General features: G+C 44.8%; 1 protein-coding gene across 1 annotated transcript in view; it reads right to left on the bottom strand.

Moving 5' to 3' along the window:
- PEBP4 (phosphatidylethanolamine binding protein 4) overlaps nt 1-17,889 on the bottom strand; it is a 232,461-nt gene that overhangs the window by 90,123 nt on the left and 124,449 nt on the right. The window contains exon 4 of the mRNA XM_065879339.1: nt 9,274-9,372. Coding sequence (XP_065735411.1) covers nt 9,274-9,372 — 99 coding nt within the window. The remainder of the gene's footprint in view (nt 1-9,273; nt 9,373-17,889) is intronic.

Here is a 17,889-nt window from a genome sequence, read left to right as displayed (position 1 = left end):
TGCCTCAGTGTAAAGGGGAGAGTGATCTGAACTCTCACAGCTATTTGAGTCTAAAGGGCCCAGCTGAGTTGATGCTAACCCCCGTGAGTCCTACTCTCTGTTTCCTATACGTGAGCCCTGTCTTTCCAACTGGGGAGCAGGAAAAACACATTTTAAATCCACCTAACATTTATTCATCCAATTATCTATCTATCTATCTATCTATCCATGCATCTATCATCTATCTGTCATGTGTGTCTTACATTATTAATTTTTAATAGCCACAGTTCAGGTTAAACAGTCGGTCCCAGCACTTCCTGGTTAAGTCCTTTGCCTGTGATGGCTCTTCTCCCTTAAGGTCTTTTAAGTGGTAATCGTGGGGACAGTTCATTCTCCAGCCAGGCCCTTTTCCACCTCTTGGGAGTGACATAAGCTCTTTACTGCCAAAGGCTCAACTTCCTAAGTTTCCTGTGGAGGATTTACGGTGATAGTAGGTGGAAGGAGTGGAGAACCAGCAAGTAGGTAGCGCCTACTAAGTGCCAGGTGCTGGGTATTTTACACATTTGAACTCATTGTGTCCTCACAACATTCCCGCGAGTTTGATGCTAGTGTCCTCTTTTTTTCTGGACAAATGGTAGTTTTTGCATACATGCCTGTGTGGCTTATAAAATTCTTTTTTTTTTTTTGGCTAGTATCCTCTTTAACAGTTGAGGGAACAGACTCAGAGTGGTGAATAATTTGCTCACGGTTAAGTCGGAGAAGGTGCCTCCCAGATCCATTCTCTAAGGCCCAGGGTCAGAGCTGTGCTACGGCTGAGGTGGGCACGGCCAACAGCGGAGGTTAAAGGTAGGGGGCCAGGAACCTCAAACCGCACTGCTCACACCAGCACCGCTGCCTCTTAGCAGCCACACCTGGCCCTGACATAAGCTGTCGCAGGGACCAGGCCTGGGTAGCAGCGGGTGGAACCTACCTAAACTCTAGAGACCTAATGTGGTGTCGTGATAATGCGTGCAGGCTCTGCGTTCAAATCCCAGTCAGTCACTCACCAGCTGTGGGGTCCTGGACAGTCACTTAACCCCTCTAGGCGTTAATTTTCTTGTCTAGATGACCTTCCTCTTTGGGCTTTTGTGAGGATGAAATGAGAAATTCATGAAAGCACAGTGCCCAGCACGACATGCTAAGTGTGCAAATATTTTATCTTCTTTTCTCTCTCCCTCTTCCCTTTCCTTTTTCTCCTTCCTTTTATTCTTCCTTCTTTAACCATTATTGCTGTTAACATGTTACAAGGATATAAGTTCTAAGAGGAGTATCTCTACCCAGGAGGGGAAATATGGCAGGTGGAAACACTGTAGACACCAAGGGGCACATCTTACAGGTCATCTGCTCTACCTCCCGTGTGTGGGGGGACTCGGGGCGGGGGGACATTCCTGGCTCACCCGTGACAAAGTACCTTCAGTGCTAAGTACTCCCTCCAGTGCGGAGTACATGCTCAGTTCTTAGGCAGTTCCAAATCTTAGAAAGTTCTTTCTTATATGGAGTCCAAACTGACTTCCATGTAAATTTCACACACACTGGTTCTAATTCTCCCCAGTAGAGCACAGCCGGACCTCCCCGTTTTCCAATTCGATTTCTTCCAATTTTAAAAGAAACCTTTGAAGGATCCTGGAAGTCGGTTCTCACTGCTTCCCTTGGTGGTTCCAACAGGGCAGCCATCCCTGCTCTCCTGCTGTGGTTTCTGCAGAGCTTCACCCTTCTGGTTGTTTTGCTCATGGTGCTTGCTGCCTTTCTTACAATACTGTGGCCAGAACAAAAGACAGTATTCCAGGTGTGGTACAAGCCATGTGCACCCACAGGACCTTCCTAGGATCAAGGAAGAACCACCATGTTGAATATGCTGCCACTGGCGCCCTTTGTCTCTGCCTCAGCACATGTGCTCAGGGTGGGGGGCTGGGGCCCAGGGGACGGTGACGAGCCCAGGTTTCTCATGGCAGGGCAGGGGGTGGGCCTGGATGTCTGGTCTCAGCCTCAGCCATCTTACAGCTTTGGGGCATCTACGGGTGTGTGTGCGCGCGAATGAGGGGTAGGAGTGTCTGTGTGTGTGTGTGTGTGTGTGTGACAGAGAGAAAGGGAGAGAGAGAGAGAAAGAAAGAGTTTTCTGCCTGATCCAGGAATGCTCCTGGATGGCAGAATTGGTTTCCATAACGACTTTCTGATATAAACATATTTGATAAAAATAAGTTAACTGCGGAGCTGTGGTGAAGCACAGATTCTCAGAGTGCAGAGAGAGGGAGAGAGAGAGAGAGAGAGAGAGAGAGAGAGGGAGAGAGAGAGAGGGAGAGAGAGGGCTCTTCAAAGAACAGCATTTCCCTTTTTTTTCACCCCTCCCGGTCAGTCTCTCTATACATACTTTCCATAAATCACCTAAAAAGCTTTGTTTCCCATATTCCTGTATATCCTGGCCCCCTTCCTGCCTGTGCACATAATATTCATGTTCTCTCTCCCCCTTTCTCCTTAGTTACCTGAAGCACTAGAGTATGTATGGGATAATATGATAAATTCATTTCCAATTCACTGCATTATCCCTTGAATATTTTAATGACTCATTGAATGGAGTAAAAAAAGCTGTTTCAAATGAACAATTATGCTGCATTAGTCTAAGGGTTGATTATATTTAAACAGTGCTCACATGGATAACAGGACACAGCGACCTCGGCATCCGAGAGCTAATTTGGCTCTTATCGCCAAATAATTTTACACCGCAAATTACCACGGAAACCTAAAGGGCTTTAAAAACGTTCATCAAAAGATAATATTCCACTTTGTAGCAACATTTTATTTAAATTATTTTGAATGGGAGAGAAGGCACCTCTGTGGCGGGACAATGACAGCCAAGTGGGGATAGTGAGAGATAAGGAAATGGTGAGGGGTGCTGGGTTGGGTTAAAAATAAAGGTGGGAAGCGTTGGGATCCTGACAGTGGGAGACACACCAGAGGCCTGACTGGCACTTGCAGCCCAGCCCTGTGTGCCGGCTGTGGTCTGGGGTGACTCCAGGGGACCCTGATCTGGACCAGGGGGTCACAGGGCAATTCCCAGAGGCTGAATGATGGGGCAGACCCCCTTTCCCCCAACTACTTCCCCCACCAAAGTAAGTCTGGCTCAGGTTGGTGCCTCCAGGCTAGGCCTGGATCCATCTAGACTCCAGAGGCAAAAGGATGAGCTACTTTTGGGACTTCCCTGGTGGTCCAGTGGTTAAGAATCTGTCTTGCAATGCAGGGGACTCTGGTTCTATCCCTGGTCGGGGAACTGAGGTCCTACATGCCAGGGGGCAACTGAGCCCACATACCGCAACTACTGAGCCCGCGCGTTTCACAATTAGGCACACCACAACTAGAGAGAAGCCCGCGTGTCGCAACGAAAGAAAGATCCTGCGTGCCGCAACTAAGACCCGCCGCAGCCAAAAATAAATAAATAAATAAAAATTAAAGTAATAATAAAAAAGGATGAGCTGCTTTTACCACATGGTTTGTGTGTTGGGGCGTTGCCTAGAGTTCTTACTTTGCAAAACGTGAGTCCAACAGCCTAAGGAAAGTTGCTAAATCATACGTGGCTGCTGTGGTCAGATCTCAGAGTTGGGGCGGTGGGAGAGAGAGTCACACTGACCAAGGCCCTACTCTTCTGTTCTGTGCCACGACCCTTAAACTCATCGAACATTGGGAAATAGATATTATTATCATGCCCGTTTTAAGGATGAAGAAACTGAGGCTCAGAGATTCCCAACTGGAAGTGGCAGAGCCTGGAGCCTCCCTCAGTTCATCTGGGTGTCCACGTACACACCTGGTTTATAACCAGGGCCCCTGCATTGTCCCCATCATCAAACGCTCTTTAGGGCTCCTGGATCCAAACCGACATGCCCTTAGGGAGCATATGCCATGCGTTGCAGGTGTTTATTACTTAAAACGGACCCTCACAGGGCAGGGCAAAGTGTGCATGGGCATGTGCACAAATAGTAGCAGCAAAACTATAAATACAGGTCTAAAGAAAGAAAGGAATTAATTAATCCTATTTCCTTGGTTTGACCTCTTCATCTGAATATGTGGTCCTGATGAAGACTGTTCGTTGTTCCTCTGTTTACTTATTTATTCTTCTTCTGTTTATTCTTGCTTTGGAGCATACAGAAAATCGGATTATATAATTATATATATATTTAAATTTTTTTTTTTTTTTTTTTTTTTTTTTTTTGCGGTACGCGGGCCTCTCACTGTCGTGCCCTCTCCCGTTGTGGAGCACAGGCTCCGGATGCGCAGGCTCAGCGGCCATGGCTCACGGGCCCAGCCGCTCCGCGGCATGTGGGATCTTCCCGGACCGGGGCACGAACCCGTGTCGCCTGCATCGGCAGGCGGACTCTCAACCACTGCGTCGCCAGGGAAGCCCTATATTTAAATGTTTATTGGATCTGCTGCTCGATTGATTAGGAGCGAGGATAAATTTGCCCCTTTATATAGTGCTTTTCTCTAGGGAGGCTTCTCCTTGCTGCATATGTAATTTCCCTTTTCCCATCTCAATCCTGAAGAGCAAGGATTTGTGTCAGTTTTACAGACAAGAAGCCACGATTTCAGAGAGGTCAAGTAACTTGCCTGAGATCTCTCAGCAGTGGGACCAATAATTCCAACACAAGAGTCCTGACACGTGCTAATCACCTAGCTGGAAAGCAAGGGGCTATGATCCCAGCTCTGTTTATTGGGTTACCCATTTATCTTATTCACCGAACATACTAAGAGGTCCTGTAAAAAAACACCACTCATTATGGAAAAATCCAGTGTTATAGAAAAGTAGACAGAATAATGAGCCCTTAAGGTCCTTTTAATTCAGCCCAGAATTGCTTGCACTTACAGCTGCCAAAGGTTGAGGGCACTGAATGAAAGGGAAATATGAACTTGCCGTTTCCTTTTCTTTCTTAAAACAAAAAAGATATTCAGGACAAATTTTAGAATCATTGACGGTTTCTAGGAAGATTTTCTTTTTTGGAAGATAAAAGGTACCCTTGTCTCCTTAATTGTTCTTGGTGTTCTTTGTCACCAATCATGATAGTCTTTGTGGAAAGTATTAATATACCATCTTCCTGTGTTCAATATTCCCATTAACAATAAAAAACGTAATGAAAATATCTGCATGAAAAGCCCTGAGCACTAATTTCAGAGACAAATAGAAGATGAACCACCAATAGGCATTTCTTCTGAAATGAACGATGCAAATTAATTGATATCTTAATTAGGCTTTAGCACGAAGATTATTAATTAGATTGAATTAGAACTGAAAGCATCTTAAAGGGAAAGCTGGGGATGTGGCACTGGGGGGAAGCAAAGATGTTATGTGTCAACGTTCTGTTCGAAATCGCTTTCGCTCAATGAGAGATTATCAAAGAGGGGACCCAGAAAGACAGCACGCTTTGTTTATCAGTCCCTGCCTGCCGTGGTCTGGCCAGGTTTGGGGACTAAAGTCTAGTCTTCTCCCTGAGTGAATGAGAACTCACGGGTATAGGGAGTTCCGGCCCCAGGCAGCTCCTGGTGCCCTCATAACCCTACCCGCATGCTGCAGCCTCCTTCCTCTACCCTCCTACAGTAGAAACCCTCAGAGTGCAGGGAGTCCCCCTATTTTGTTTGTGTTTGTAACCCCAGTGCTAGTGCAGGGTCTGACTTTGAGCAATCATGATAACATCACAGTAAACAGTTACATAGAACTTTCTATGTGTTCTGGGTCCCGTTCTAAACACTTTACTTATGAAAACTCGTTTAAGCGTCAATAACAACAGTGTGAGGCAGGGACTATTGGGATTCCTACTTTACAAGCGAGCACACTGAGACACAGGTTGAGCAACTCCCCTCCACCCACCCCCACCCAACCCAAATCACAAAGCTACTACTGGTGGATTCAGATTCGAACCACAAATCTGGGTCCAGTTTCCTCACCCTGAAACACTATGCCATAACAAATAATGGTCAATCCACACTTGTTGAATGACATGAACAAGGGTGCCATGAATGCCTGGTCCCTCCTGATGGACTTCTCTCTAGTTCCTAGCTTTTAGTTAAGGACTAGAGCTTTACTCTACTCTGTCCTAGACCCCACCAGTCTCTCACTGGGGGCTGCAAATGTTTCACGTATTCCTAAGGACTGGTTTATACTCTGTTTCAACCTGGACAGGCAGTCCAGAAACTGTCCCTACTGAGGGGCTCCCATGGCCGTGGGGCAGCCCACCACCCAATTAGGCCTGAGTCCCTAATAACACGGCCAGCCTAGGTTCCACCAAGTTTGCCTCTGTGGCCATTGTGAATCGCAGGGCCACTGTCATTCTATATCTGCAGTGACTTCATGGCATGCCTTATTGCTGAGGTCGCTTGCTGCTGTGGGTTATGGTAATATGTAGGGTTTGCTTTTATGGGGGGGGGGATCCAAGATATTTATCAGCATTCCCTGGGGAGGTTCCCTGGAAGCATCAACCTGTTAAAGGTAACCAGGAACAGAGCCCTGGGATGACGGGGGCTCTGTTTCTGATTATGCATACCATTTTACAGAAAGGGCACCATGACATGCCCCTCGCCACAGTGGAGTTGATGAGAGAGATGTTTTGTGAAGCCTAACCACATGGGATGGTGGTTTGGAGTTCGGTCGCCTGGACTGAAGACCCACCTCTACAACCCCCTAGCTGAGAGACTGCATCATTCGATCTCACCAGGCTTTGTTTCCCCATCTGTAAAATGGGGATAATGCCTGGTTCACAAAGTGATTGCAAGGATTAAAAGGAAATTGTGCAAACTGCTTCACAGATAGGTGACATTAACAGCTACCCAGGCATTCTGAATCTGCTGTCTTCCTTCCAGCTGCTAAACCCCTCCTGGATGCCTGTTGAATGCGGATGCCCTGTTCTCTCCGGACTGACCCAAGTGGTGCCCAGGAATCTGCATTTTAACAAGCTCGCCAGCAGATACGAACGTGCTCTAACGTTGGGGACTGACAGCTATCACCAACACACAGCAGGTGCTTCTGAGTTTGGTTAGAGCCCTCTCTTCCTTTGGCCGTGGTCCACAGCCTGAGACCTACACTGGCCTGGTTTTTCTACTGGCTGTGCAGCTGGCAGAATGCGGGGGCCAGCGGGCAGGCCGAGTGGACATAGTTGGGGAGAGCTGCTGCTTCCTGCTGGACCCTTGCATCAGGGCAAGTGGGTGAAAACGCAGCGGAAACCCAAGCTTCCTCCAGCCTGAGCGGGAAAGCTGAGGGCTGCACCCGGGCAGGTGGCCCTGGTAAGCTCTGTGGCTTAGTGGTCTCGCCGGCCAGCTGCCAGCTGCCACCTGCTCTGCTTCTAAGCTGGGCTGCTGGGGCTAAACCCATGTTGGCACCACAAGGCTTGTGCGAGAGAAGTGTCCTGGCCTGTATTGGGGGAGGGGAGACTTCAGGCTTGGAAGAGAGGAAGCCTCATGGCTCCAAGGCCCCTTCTACTCTGAAATGATTCCATCCACATTCCATTTCATTCCAGTTTCTGAAATTAGGACTCAGAATTGCCCAGTAGAACCTTCCTACAGGCAGCCCTGTGCAGGGGGGCAGACTGTAAATATGATGACCAGAGCAGTATTCTTTTCTTGAGAGTTTCACCCCCTTGTGGCCACCTTGTGCCTGTGCTCTAATTTGGGGCAGGATCCAGTATCTTTCCCTTTTGTGCTCTCAGCTCCCCTCCCTCCACTAAGTCAGGTCTCTCCCCCAGCTCTTCCCTTTCGCATGTTTACGGTGTTTCCAAGGCTGTCCATGAGGCCGAGAGGGGCGCTTGGCCAGGGAAGGGTGATGGAGCAATGACCCTACTTTCCCTCAACAGCCCGGCTCGGCCTCTGTCCCAGAAGCTGCTGCCGCAAGTCTCCCTGGAGGGAGCCCCTTCTTAGGCCGTAGCCAGGGTTATCCCTGAAAACGGGCTGCTCCCCTGAGCATCCTATGAAGGGCTTATGGTCACTGGGAGGGGGTTGGTTGCCAGGGTAACCCGCCACACACCACCACGTCCCCACTCCAGTGGTTGTGAGAGCCCAGACTTGCCAGGAGAGTCAATAGCTAGTTCAGACCAGTACCCCTTCTTCTGCCCCGTAGCTCTAGAAGGAAAAACACAAAGTCCTTATAGTTGTGGTATGTGCTGTGTTTTACAGAGTGCTCTTAGGACACTCTAACTGGATGATCACGACAACCACATAGCAGAGGTAACACGGTTCCCACCTTACAGATAAAGACAAAACGCCGAGAGAGACTCCATGACATGATGGAGATCATTGAGGTGGGAACCAGCCCAGCCTGGATCCAAAACTAGTCTTTCTAGGTCTGGGTTCCCACTGTCTTACAGGGTTGGCGCCTTTGCACATGTGACGCAGAGGCCATCGGCAGGCTTTCTAGGCACAAAGTGCGTGGATGCCTGAGGCTAGCATGGATTTTCCCAAAGTGCACTGCCACATGCTCGTGAACAAAAGATCCAACAGTCAAGTGAGACTGGAAAATAAATGCATGTTATATAATGCATACTAGGATACTAAAAGCTCTAAAAGGCCCTTCAGTGAGGAATGGGATTCATACATTTTAACCCAGAGTCCCTGAAACTTGCCTGGCAATGGAGCCTTTTTGTTTTTTCACCTAATGCCCATTAACAAGCCACCAAATTTGCGTCCCTCAGACCTACTCTGGAAATGCTGAGCCGGACTCCTTTGTCATTATGGTTGACGACAAAAGGACAAAAATGAGGGGAGGCCACTTGTTTCTGTACAAAGAAAAAGAGATCACCATGCCTCCTCCGTGCCCCTTGGCCCATCAGCAGGAGATGCTGCAAGAGACCCCTGCCACCTGGACTACACAGAATCACCTGGTGCCCCCAAAATCCAGGCCCCTGGCAGTGGTGTGCTTGAGCCAATTGCTACATTTTCAGAAAATTTGTCATTCACTCATTAAATCGTTAACTTGAAATTGGCCATGGTGGGAGTCTTTCTTTACACTAGAGAAATCAGCAAACGCTACAAATGGGGGCTTTCTTCCCGCTTATCCTGAGATAAGGATATCCTGATCCTGTGTATCACTGATCCTGGGTCATTTTCTGAAATTATTAGAAAACATGGGCGAGGCTGTGACAGCTGGGAGCTGGGGGAAACCTGACACGGAAGTCCTTGCTCATCAGAGTCCCCAGCCCTCCTGAATGAGAGCTGAGAACTGTGCAGAATGATAATCCTCCAGCCCCAATCGCCAGTGAATCAGAAAGTGCCTTCCGGCCGGCTTACCTTGATATCTGTCACCAGCCAGTGTCTCCAGAATCGAGCTTTGGGAGAAGACCTGCTGGGGGCATCTGGATCCACCATCACCAGGATGTAGGTTGCACCCTGTAACACATTACCAGAAAGAAGTGTAGCATCGTGGCTAGAATTTGGAAAGGAAATCTACAAGGTGCAGACTCTCCTTTTACCTCAATTCCAGCTGAGAGTGGCTGACCAACACCTAAAGCTTCCTACTCGATTCATCTCTGTTCTCATGACATTCCTCTTGTGTCACACGCTTATTCTCAGAGAAATGAAGTCTATCAAGTAGGCAGCTTAATAGCTTGGCTTTCCCTTTATAAAGAAGAATAAATCAAACAAGCAAATTTACTTGGCACCTAGAAGTCTGTAACATCATGCCAGGAGCTGTGGAGGAAACAAAGAAACCTAAAACAGGGCTTCTGCTCTCAGGAAGCTCACAGTGTAGTTGGAGTGACTTGTCCATTAACTCAGCAAATACAGGAGAGCTTACTCAGTGTCAGGAACTGTACCGATTGCAAGGAATGCTCAATTCATTCATCTCTTCAATAAGCATTTACTCAACACCTATTATGTGCCAGAAACTGTTCTAGGTGCTGGGAATCCAACAGAGAACAAGCAGGTGTGGCCCATACTTTCAGGAAGATTTTACTCTAGGTAAGAGACAAAGATTAAAAAGAAAGAAAAAAAAAGAGCATAAGCAAGAAGAGCTACAATCCTGCAGCCTGTGGAACAAAAACCACATTCACAGAAAGATAGACAAGATGAAAAGGCAGAGGGCTATATACCAGATGAAGGAACAAGGTAAAACCACAGAAAAACAACTAAATGAAGTGGAGATAGGCAACCTTCCAGGAAAAAAATTCAGAATAATGACTGTGAAGATGATCCAGGACCTCGGAAAAAGAATGGAGGCAAAGATCGAGAAGATGCAAGAAATGTTTAACAAAGACCTAGAAGAATTAAAGAACAAAGAAACAGAGATGAACAATACAATAACTGAAATGAAAACTTACACTAGAAGGAATCAATAGCAGAATAAGTGAGGCAGAAGAACAGATAAGTGACCTGGAAGACAGAAGGGTGGAATTCACTGCCACGGAACAGAATAAAGAAAAAAGAATGAAAAGAAACGAAGACAGCCTAAGACACCTCTGGGACAACATTAAATGCAACAACATTTGCATTATAGGGGTCCCGGAAGGAGAAGAGAGAGAGAAAGGACCCGAGAAAATATTTGAAGAGATTATAGTCGAAAACTTCCCTAACATGGGAAAGGAAATAGCCACCCAAGTCCAGGAAGCACAGAGAGTCCCATACAGGATAAACCCAAGGAGAAACACGCCGAGACACATAGTAATCAAATTGGCAAAAATTAAAGACAAAGAAAAATTATTGAAAGCAGCAAGGGAAAGATGACAAATAACATACAATGGAACTCCCATAAGGTTAACAGCTGATTTCTCAGCAGAAACTCTACAAGCCAGAAGGGAGTGGCATGATATACTTAAAGTGATGAAAGGGAAGAACCTGCAACCAAGATTACTCGACCCAGCAAGGATCTCTTTCACATTTGATGGAGAAATCAAAAGCTGTACAAACAAGCAAAAGCTAAGAGAATTCAGCACCACCACACCAGTGCTACAACAAATGCTAAAGGAACTTCTTTAAGTGGGAAACACAAGAGAAGAAAAAGACCTACAAAACAAACCCAAAACAATTAAGAAAAATGTCATAGGAACATACATATTGCTAATTACCTTAAACGTGAATGGATTCAATGCTCCAACCAAAAGACACAGGCTTGCTGAATGGATACAAAAACAAGACTCATCTATATGCTGTCTACAAGAGACCCAATTCAGACCTAGGGACACATACAGACTGAAAGTGAGGGGATGGAAAAAGATATTCCATGCAAATGGAAATCAAAAGAAAGCTGGAGTAGCAATACTCATATCAGATAAAATAGACTTTAAAATAAAGAATGTTACAAGAGGCAAGGAAGGATACGACATAATGATCAAGGGATCAATCCAAGAAGACGATATAACAGTTATAAATATGTATGCACCCAACACAGGGCACCTCAATACATAAGGCAACTGCTAACAGCTCGAAAAGAGGAAATCGACAGTAACACAGTAATAGTGGGGGACTTTAACACCTCACTTACACCAATGCACAGATCATCCAAAATGAAAATAAATAAGGAAACAGAAGCTTTAAATGACACAATAGACCAGATAGATTTCATTGATATTTATAGGACATTTCATCCAAAAACAGCAGATTACACTTTCTTCTCAAGTGTGCATGGAACATTCTCCAGGATAGATCACATCTTGGGTCACAAATCAAGCCTCAGTAAATTTAAGAAAATTGAAATCATATCAAGCATCTTTTCTGACCACAGTGTTATGAGATTAGAAATGAATTACAGGGAAAAAAACGTAAAAAACACAAACACATGGAGGCTAAACACTACGTTACTAAATAACCAAGAGATCACTGAAGAAATCAAAGAGGAAATTAAAAAATACCTAGAGTCAAATGACAATGAAAACCCAACGATCCAAAACCTATGGTATGCAGCAAAAGCAGTTCTGAGAGGGAAGTTTATAGCTATACAAGCCTACCTCAAAAAACAAGTAAAATCTCAACTAACCAGTCTAACCCTACACCTACAGGAACTAGAGAAAGAAGAACAACCAAAACACAAAGTGAGCAGAAGGAAAGAAATCATGAAGATCAGAGCAGAAATAAATGAAATAGAAACAAAGAAAACAATAGCAAGGATGAATAAAACTAAAAGTTGGTTCTTTGAAAAGATAAACAACATTGATAAACCATTAGCCAGACTCATCAAGAAAGAGGGAGAGGACTCAAATCAATAAAATTAGAAATGAAAAAGGAGAAGTTACAACAGACACCACAGAAATACAAAGCATCCTGAGAGACTAATAGAAGCAACTCTATGCCAATAAAATGGACAACCTGGAAGAAATGGACAAATTCTTAGAAAGGTATAACCTTCCAAGACTGGACCAAGAAGAAATAGAAAATATGAACAGACCAATCACAAGTAGTGAAATTAAAACTGTGACTAAAAATCTTCCAACAAACAAAAGTTTGTTGGAACAGGACCAGATGGCTTCACAGGTGAATTCTATCAAACATTTAGAGAAGAGCTAACACCCATCATTCTCAAACTCTTCCCAAAAATTGCAGAGGAAGGAACACTCCCAAACTCATTCTATGAGGCCACCATCACCCTGATACCAAAACCAGACAAAGATACTACAAAAAAAGAAAATTACAGACCAATATCACTGATGAATGTAGATGCAAAAATCCTCAACAAAGTACTAGCAAACAGAATCCAACAACACATTAAAGGGATCGTACACCATGATCAAGAGGGATTTATCCCAGGGATACAAGGATTCTTCAATATATGCAAATCAATCAATGTGATACACCATATTAACAAATTGAAGAATAAAAACCATATGCTCATCTCAATAGATGCAGAAAAAGCTTTTGACAAAATTCAACACCCATTTATGATAAAAACTCTCCAGAAAGTGGGTACAGAGGGAACCTACCTCAGCATAATAAAGTCCATATACGACAAACCCACAGCAAACATCATTCTCAATGGTGAAAAACTGAAAGCATTTCCTCTAAGATCAGGAACAAGGCAAGGATGTCCACTCTCACCACTATTATTCAACATAGTTTTGGAAGTCCTAGCCATGGCAATCAGAGAAGAAAAAGAAATAAAAGGAATACAATTTGGAAAAGAAGAAGTAAAATTGTCACTGTTTGCAGATGACATGATACTATACATGAAGAATCCTAAAGATGCCACCAGAAAACTACTAGAGCTAATCAATGAATCTGGTAAAGTTGCAGGATACAAAATTAATGCACAGAAAGCTCTTGCATTCCTATACACTAATGATGACAAATCTGAAAGAGAAATTAAGGAAACACTCCCATTTACCATTGCAACAAAAAGAATAAAATACCTAGGAATAAACCTACCTAGGGAGAAAAAAGACCTGTATGCAGAAAACTGTAAGACACTGATGAAAGAAATTAAAGATGATACCAACAGATGGAGAGATATACCATGTTCTTGGATTGGAAGAATCAATATTGTGAAAATGACTATACTACCCAAAGCAATCTACAGTTTCAATGCAATTCCTATCAAATTACCAATGGCATTTTTTACGGAACTAGAACAAAAAAATCTTAAAATGTGTATGGAGACACAAAAGACCCCGAATAGCCAAAGCAGTCTTGAGGGAAAAAAATGGAGCTGGAGGAATCAGACTCCCTGACTTCACACTATACTACAAAGCTACAGTAATCAAAACAATAGGGTACTGGCACAAAAACAGAAACATAGATCAATGGAACAAGATAGAAAGCCCAGAGGTAAACCCACGCACCTATGGTCAACTAATCTATGACAAAGGAGGCAAGGATATACAGTAGAGAAAAGACAGTCTCCTCAATAAGTGGTGCTGGGAAAACTGGAGAGCTACATGTAAAAGAATGAAATTAGAACACTCCCTAACACTGTACACAAAAATAAACTCAAAATGGATTCGAGACCTAAATGTAAGACCGGACACTATAAAACTCTTAGAGGAAAACATAGGAAGAACACTCTTTGACATAAATCACAGCAAGATCTTTTTTGATCCCCCTCCTAGAGTAATGGAAATAAAAACAAAAGTAAACAAATGGGACCTAATGAAACTTCAAAGGTTTTGCACAGCATAGGAAACCATAAACAAGACGAAAAGACAATCCTCAGAATGGGAGAATATATTTGCAAATGAATCAATGGACAAAGGATTAATCTCCAAAATATATAACAGCTCATGCAGCTCAATGTTAAAAAAACAAACACCCCAATCCAAAAATGGGCTGAAGACATAAATACACATTTCTCCAAAGAAGACGTACAGATGGCAAAGAAGCACCTGAAAAGCTGCTCAACATCACTAATTATTGGAGAAATGCAAATCAAAACTACAATGAGGTATCACCTCACACCAGTTAGAATGGGCATCAGCAGCAAATCTACAAACAACGAATGCTGGAGCGGGTGTGGAGAAAAGGGATCCCTCCTGCACTGTTGGTGGGAGTGTAAATTGATACAGTCACTGTGGAGAACAGTATGGAGGTTTGTTAAAAAGCTAAAAATAGAATTACCATATGATCCAGCAATCCCACTACTGGACATATACCCTGAGAAAACCATAATTCAAAAAGACACACGCACCCCAATGTTCATTGCAGCACTATTTACAATAGCCAGGTCATGGAAGCAACCTAAATGTCCATCGACAGATAAATGGATAAAGATGTGGTACATATATACAATGGAATATTACTCAGCCATAAAAAAGAATGAAATTGGGTCATTTGTAGAGACATGGATGGACCTAGAGACTGTCATACAGAGTGAAGTAAGTCAGAAGGAGAAGAACAAATATCGTATATTAACGCATGTATGTGGAACCTAGAAAAATGGTACAGATGAACCGGTTTGCAGGGCAGAAGTTGAGACACAGATGTAGAGAACAAACCTATGGACACCACTGGGGGAAAGCTGCGGGGAGGCGGTGATGGTGTGATGAATTGGGCGATTGGGATTGACATGTATACACTGATGTGTATAAAATTGATGACTAGTAAGAACCTGCTGTATAAAAAAATAAATAAAATAAAATTCAAAAAAACCCAAACAACAACAAAACCCAAGGAAGTGCCAACTTGGGATTAGTTCTATGATTAAAATAAAATAGGATGGGGTTGGAGGAAGTAAGTGTCCCAAGAAGGGGAAACAACTGCTACAAAGGCCTTCAGGTGGGAACGAGTGAGGGTTTGAGGAGCAGAAAGAATGCCATGTGGCTAGAGGCAAGCAAGGGGAGGGGACAGGGCAGGGTTAGAGAGATGAGTGGGGACCCCGCCACAGAAGGCTTTGCAGACCTGGGTGAGGAGGGGGTTTTATTATAAGTGCAATGCAGAACTACTGGAGGGTTTTTTGTTTGTTTGTTTGCTTTTGTTTTTAAGCCAGGAGAGTGATATGCTCTGATTTACATTGTTAAATAGTTGTCATGGTGGCTGGGTGGAGAGTGAATGGTCGGCAGGAGGCAAGAGAGGAGGCTATTGCAGTGATAAAGGGCAGGATGATGGCATTTTGGCCTAGAATGGTAGCAATGGAGATAGAAAAGCCAGTAGATGGATCAGGGAAGTATTTTTAGAGAGCATCAGTGGGATTTGCTGATGGACTGGACTGTAGGGCAGGGAGGAGGGTGTAGGGAAAGAGAAATCGAGGATGACTCGGGGTTTTGGCTAGAACAACTGGGTGAATGGTGCCATTTAATGTCATGGAGAAGACTTGGAAAGGAGAATGTTTGAAGGGGGATGTTGAGAGTTCTATTTTGGACATGTTACATTTGAAACACCTCTTAAAGACAAGCAAGTATCAGAGTCAAGAGTTTGGAGGAGAGATCAGGACTGGATTTATATTTGGAGTCACTGACTCCCAAGGACCAAAGATGGCCCCTAAATCCATAGAATAATGAGATGATTCATGGAGAGATTAGACATGGGGAAGAAAAGAGGTCTCGTGAGTGAACTCTAGAACATGCTAAGGAGGAGAGGAGGAGAGGAGAGGTGGATCTAGCAAAGGAGACTGTAGCCAGGGAGGCAGGGGAGCCACCTGAAGCGTAGGTATCATGAAAGCCGAGACAGAAAGTGTGTCCAGGAGGAGGAAGTGGTCAGCTGTGTCGAATGCTGCTGAAAGGCGGAGCAAGATGAGGACACAGATGTGACAATGTGATCTGACAACATGGAGATCCCTTGTTTTCCTGGCAAGGCCAGTGTCAGTGGAGTAGTAAGGACTGATGTTTGATTGGAATAGGTGGCAAGGAGATGGGATGCGAGGAACTGAAAATAGTTATTAAAGATGATAGGGCTTCCCTGGTGGCGCAGTGAGAGTCCGCCTGCCAATGCAGGGGACACGGGTTCGTGCCCCGGTCCGGGAAGATCCCACATGCCGCGGAGCAGCTGGGCCCGTGAGCCATGGCCGCTGAGCCTGCGCGTCCGGAGCCTGTGCTCCGCGACGGGAGAAGCCACAACAGTGAGAGGCCCGCGTACCGCAAAAAAAAAAAAAAAAAAAAGAAGATAAAAGAGGAATTATAGTGTGAAGGACAGCTGAGACGCAGAGTGGCTGTTACTAGATGGGAAGGAAGAGTCTAGAGATTTATTTCTTTTTAAATTTTTAAAGAGATGGATGGCAGTCAAGAATGTCTGCAAGCCGATGGAAGTGATCCAGTATGGAGGGAGGTATAGATGTCAGAGAGAAGAAAGGGGTTCGTTGTAAGAGCCAAGACTCTGGGAAGGTGGGAGGAGACAGGATCCAGAGCGAAAGTGGAGGGCCTGGCCTTTGGCAGGGGCGGAGGATACAGGTTCAGATGCAAGGGTGCTGGAAGACGTGGTAACGAATGAGGAAATTGGATTCCGATTACTTCTATTTTCTCAATGAGTTAGAGGCAAGGTCATCAGGGGAAGAGGGATTATAGGAAGTTTGGGGACAGACAAGGTGTGGAATAGTCATTTGGGGAGGTGAGAAATTGAGTATACCAGAGGTATGTAGTAAGGTTACTGGGTAATATTACATTCCACAGTTATGCACTTTTTGACGGTTCAAGTGCAGATGGGGAATAAGTCATCGTTGGGTTTAGCTTGAATATGGACAGACTGGCGAGTATGATGGAAGAGAAGGGAGTGAGAGTGTAAGAAGTGAGTAGATAAATAAGGAGGGTCCTGGGATTCCTCTTGCTCTGGAGGGAGAGAGAGACACAGACATAACTGGAGTACAGGATGTGAAGGGCATGGGTAGCGGAGCATTTATCAAGCAGTAAGGGAGCATGGAGGAGGGAGCCTAAATCTCTCCACCTCAGGAGTCCAGGAAGGCTTCACCGAGTTGTCATCTGAGCTTGATCTTGAAGGATGAGCTGGTAAGGGGTCAGGAAAAGGACTCCCTTGGCAAAGGGAAGGGTCTGGGCAAAGGCATGAGGGGTTGGGGAAGGGCAAGAAACTTGGTGTGCTGGGACAGAGTGCATCTATAAAGGAATGGTGGGTGACAGAGCTGAAAGTTTACTGGGACCAGATAATAGAAAACCTCACATGTCCTAAGTTGTTGAGAATTTGTTTTGCAACAGGACTCACTGAAATTGTTGGAACAGACAACTGACATGATGAAATGCGTGCTTTGGGAAGGCACATGGTGAGGATGAGTAAAAGACTAAAAGCAGAGTAAAAATAAGAAAAGAAGAAAATTGGGATACTCTGAAGAGACATCACGAGGGCTTGAAGGTGACTGAATAGGGCAGGTGAGAGAGGGAGAGGGGTCTGGGAGGTCTATGAGATTCTATCTTGGGCAATTAGGTGGATGATGGCACTATGACTATTATGAGTAGAAAGTCTGGGAGACAGTGAGTTTGGTGTTGAAACATGTAGGCAGAGATGTACCCTAAATGGAGCTATGAAGCCTGGAGCTCTCTCAAGACT

This window comes from Phocoena phocoena, chromosome 6 (assembly GCF_963924675.1).
Source record: "Phocoena phocoena chromosome 6, mPhoPho1.1, whole genome shotgun sequence".
In the NCBI taxonomy this organism is placed as follows: Eukaryota; Metazoa; Chordata; class Mammalia; order Artiodactyla; family Phocoenidae; genus Phocoena; species Phocoena phocoena.
This window is presented reverse-complemented; position numbering and strand designations above follow the sequence as displayed.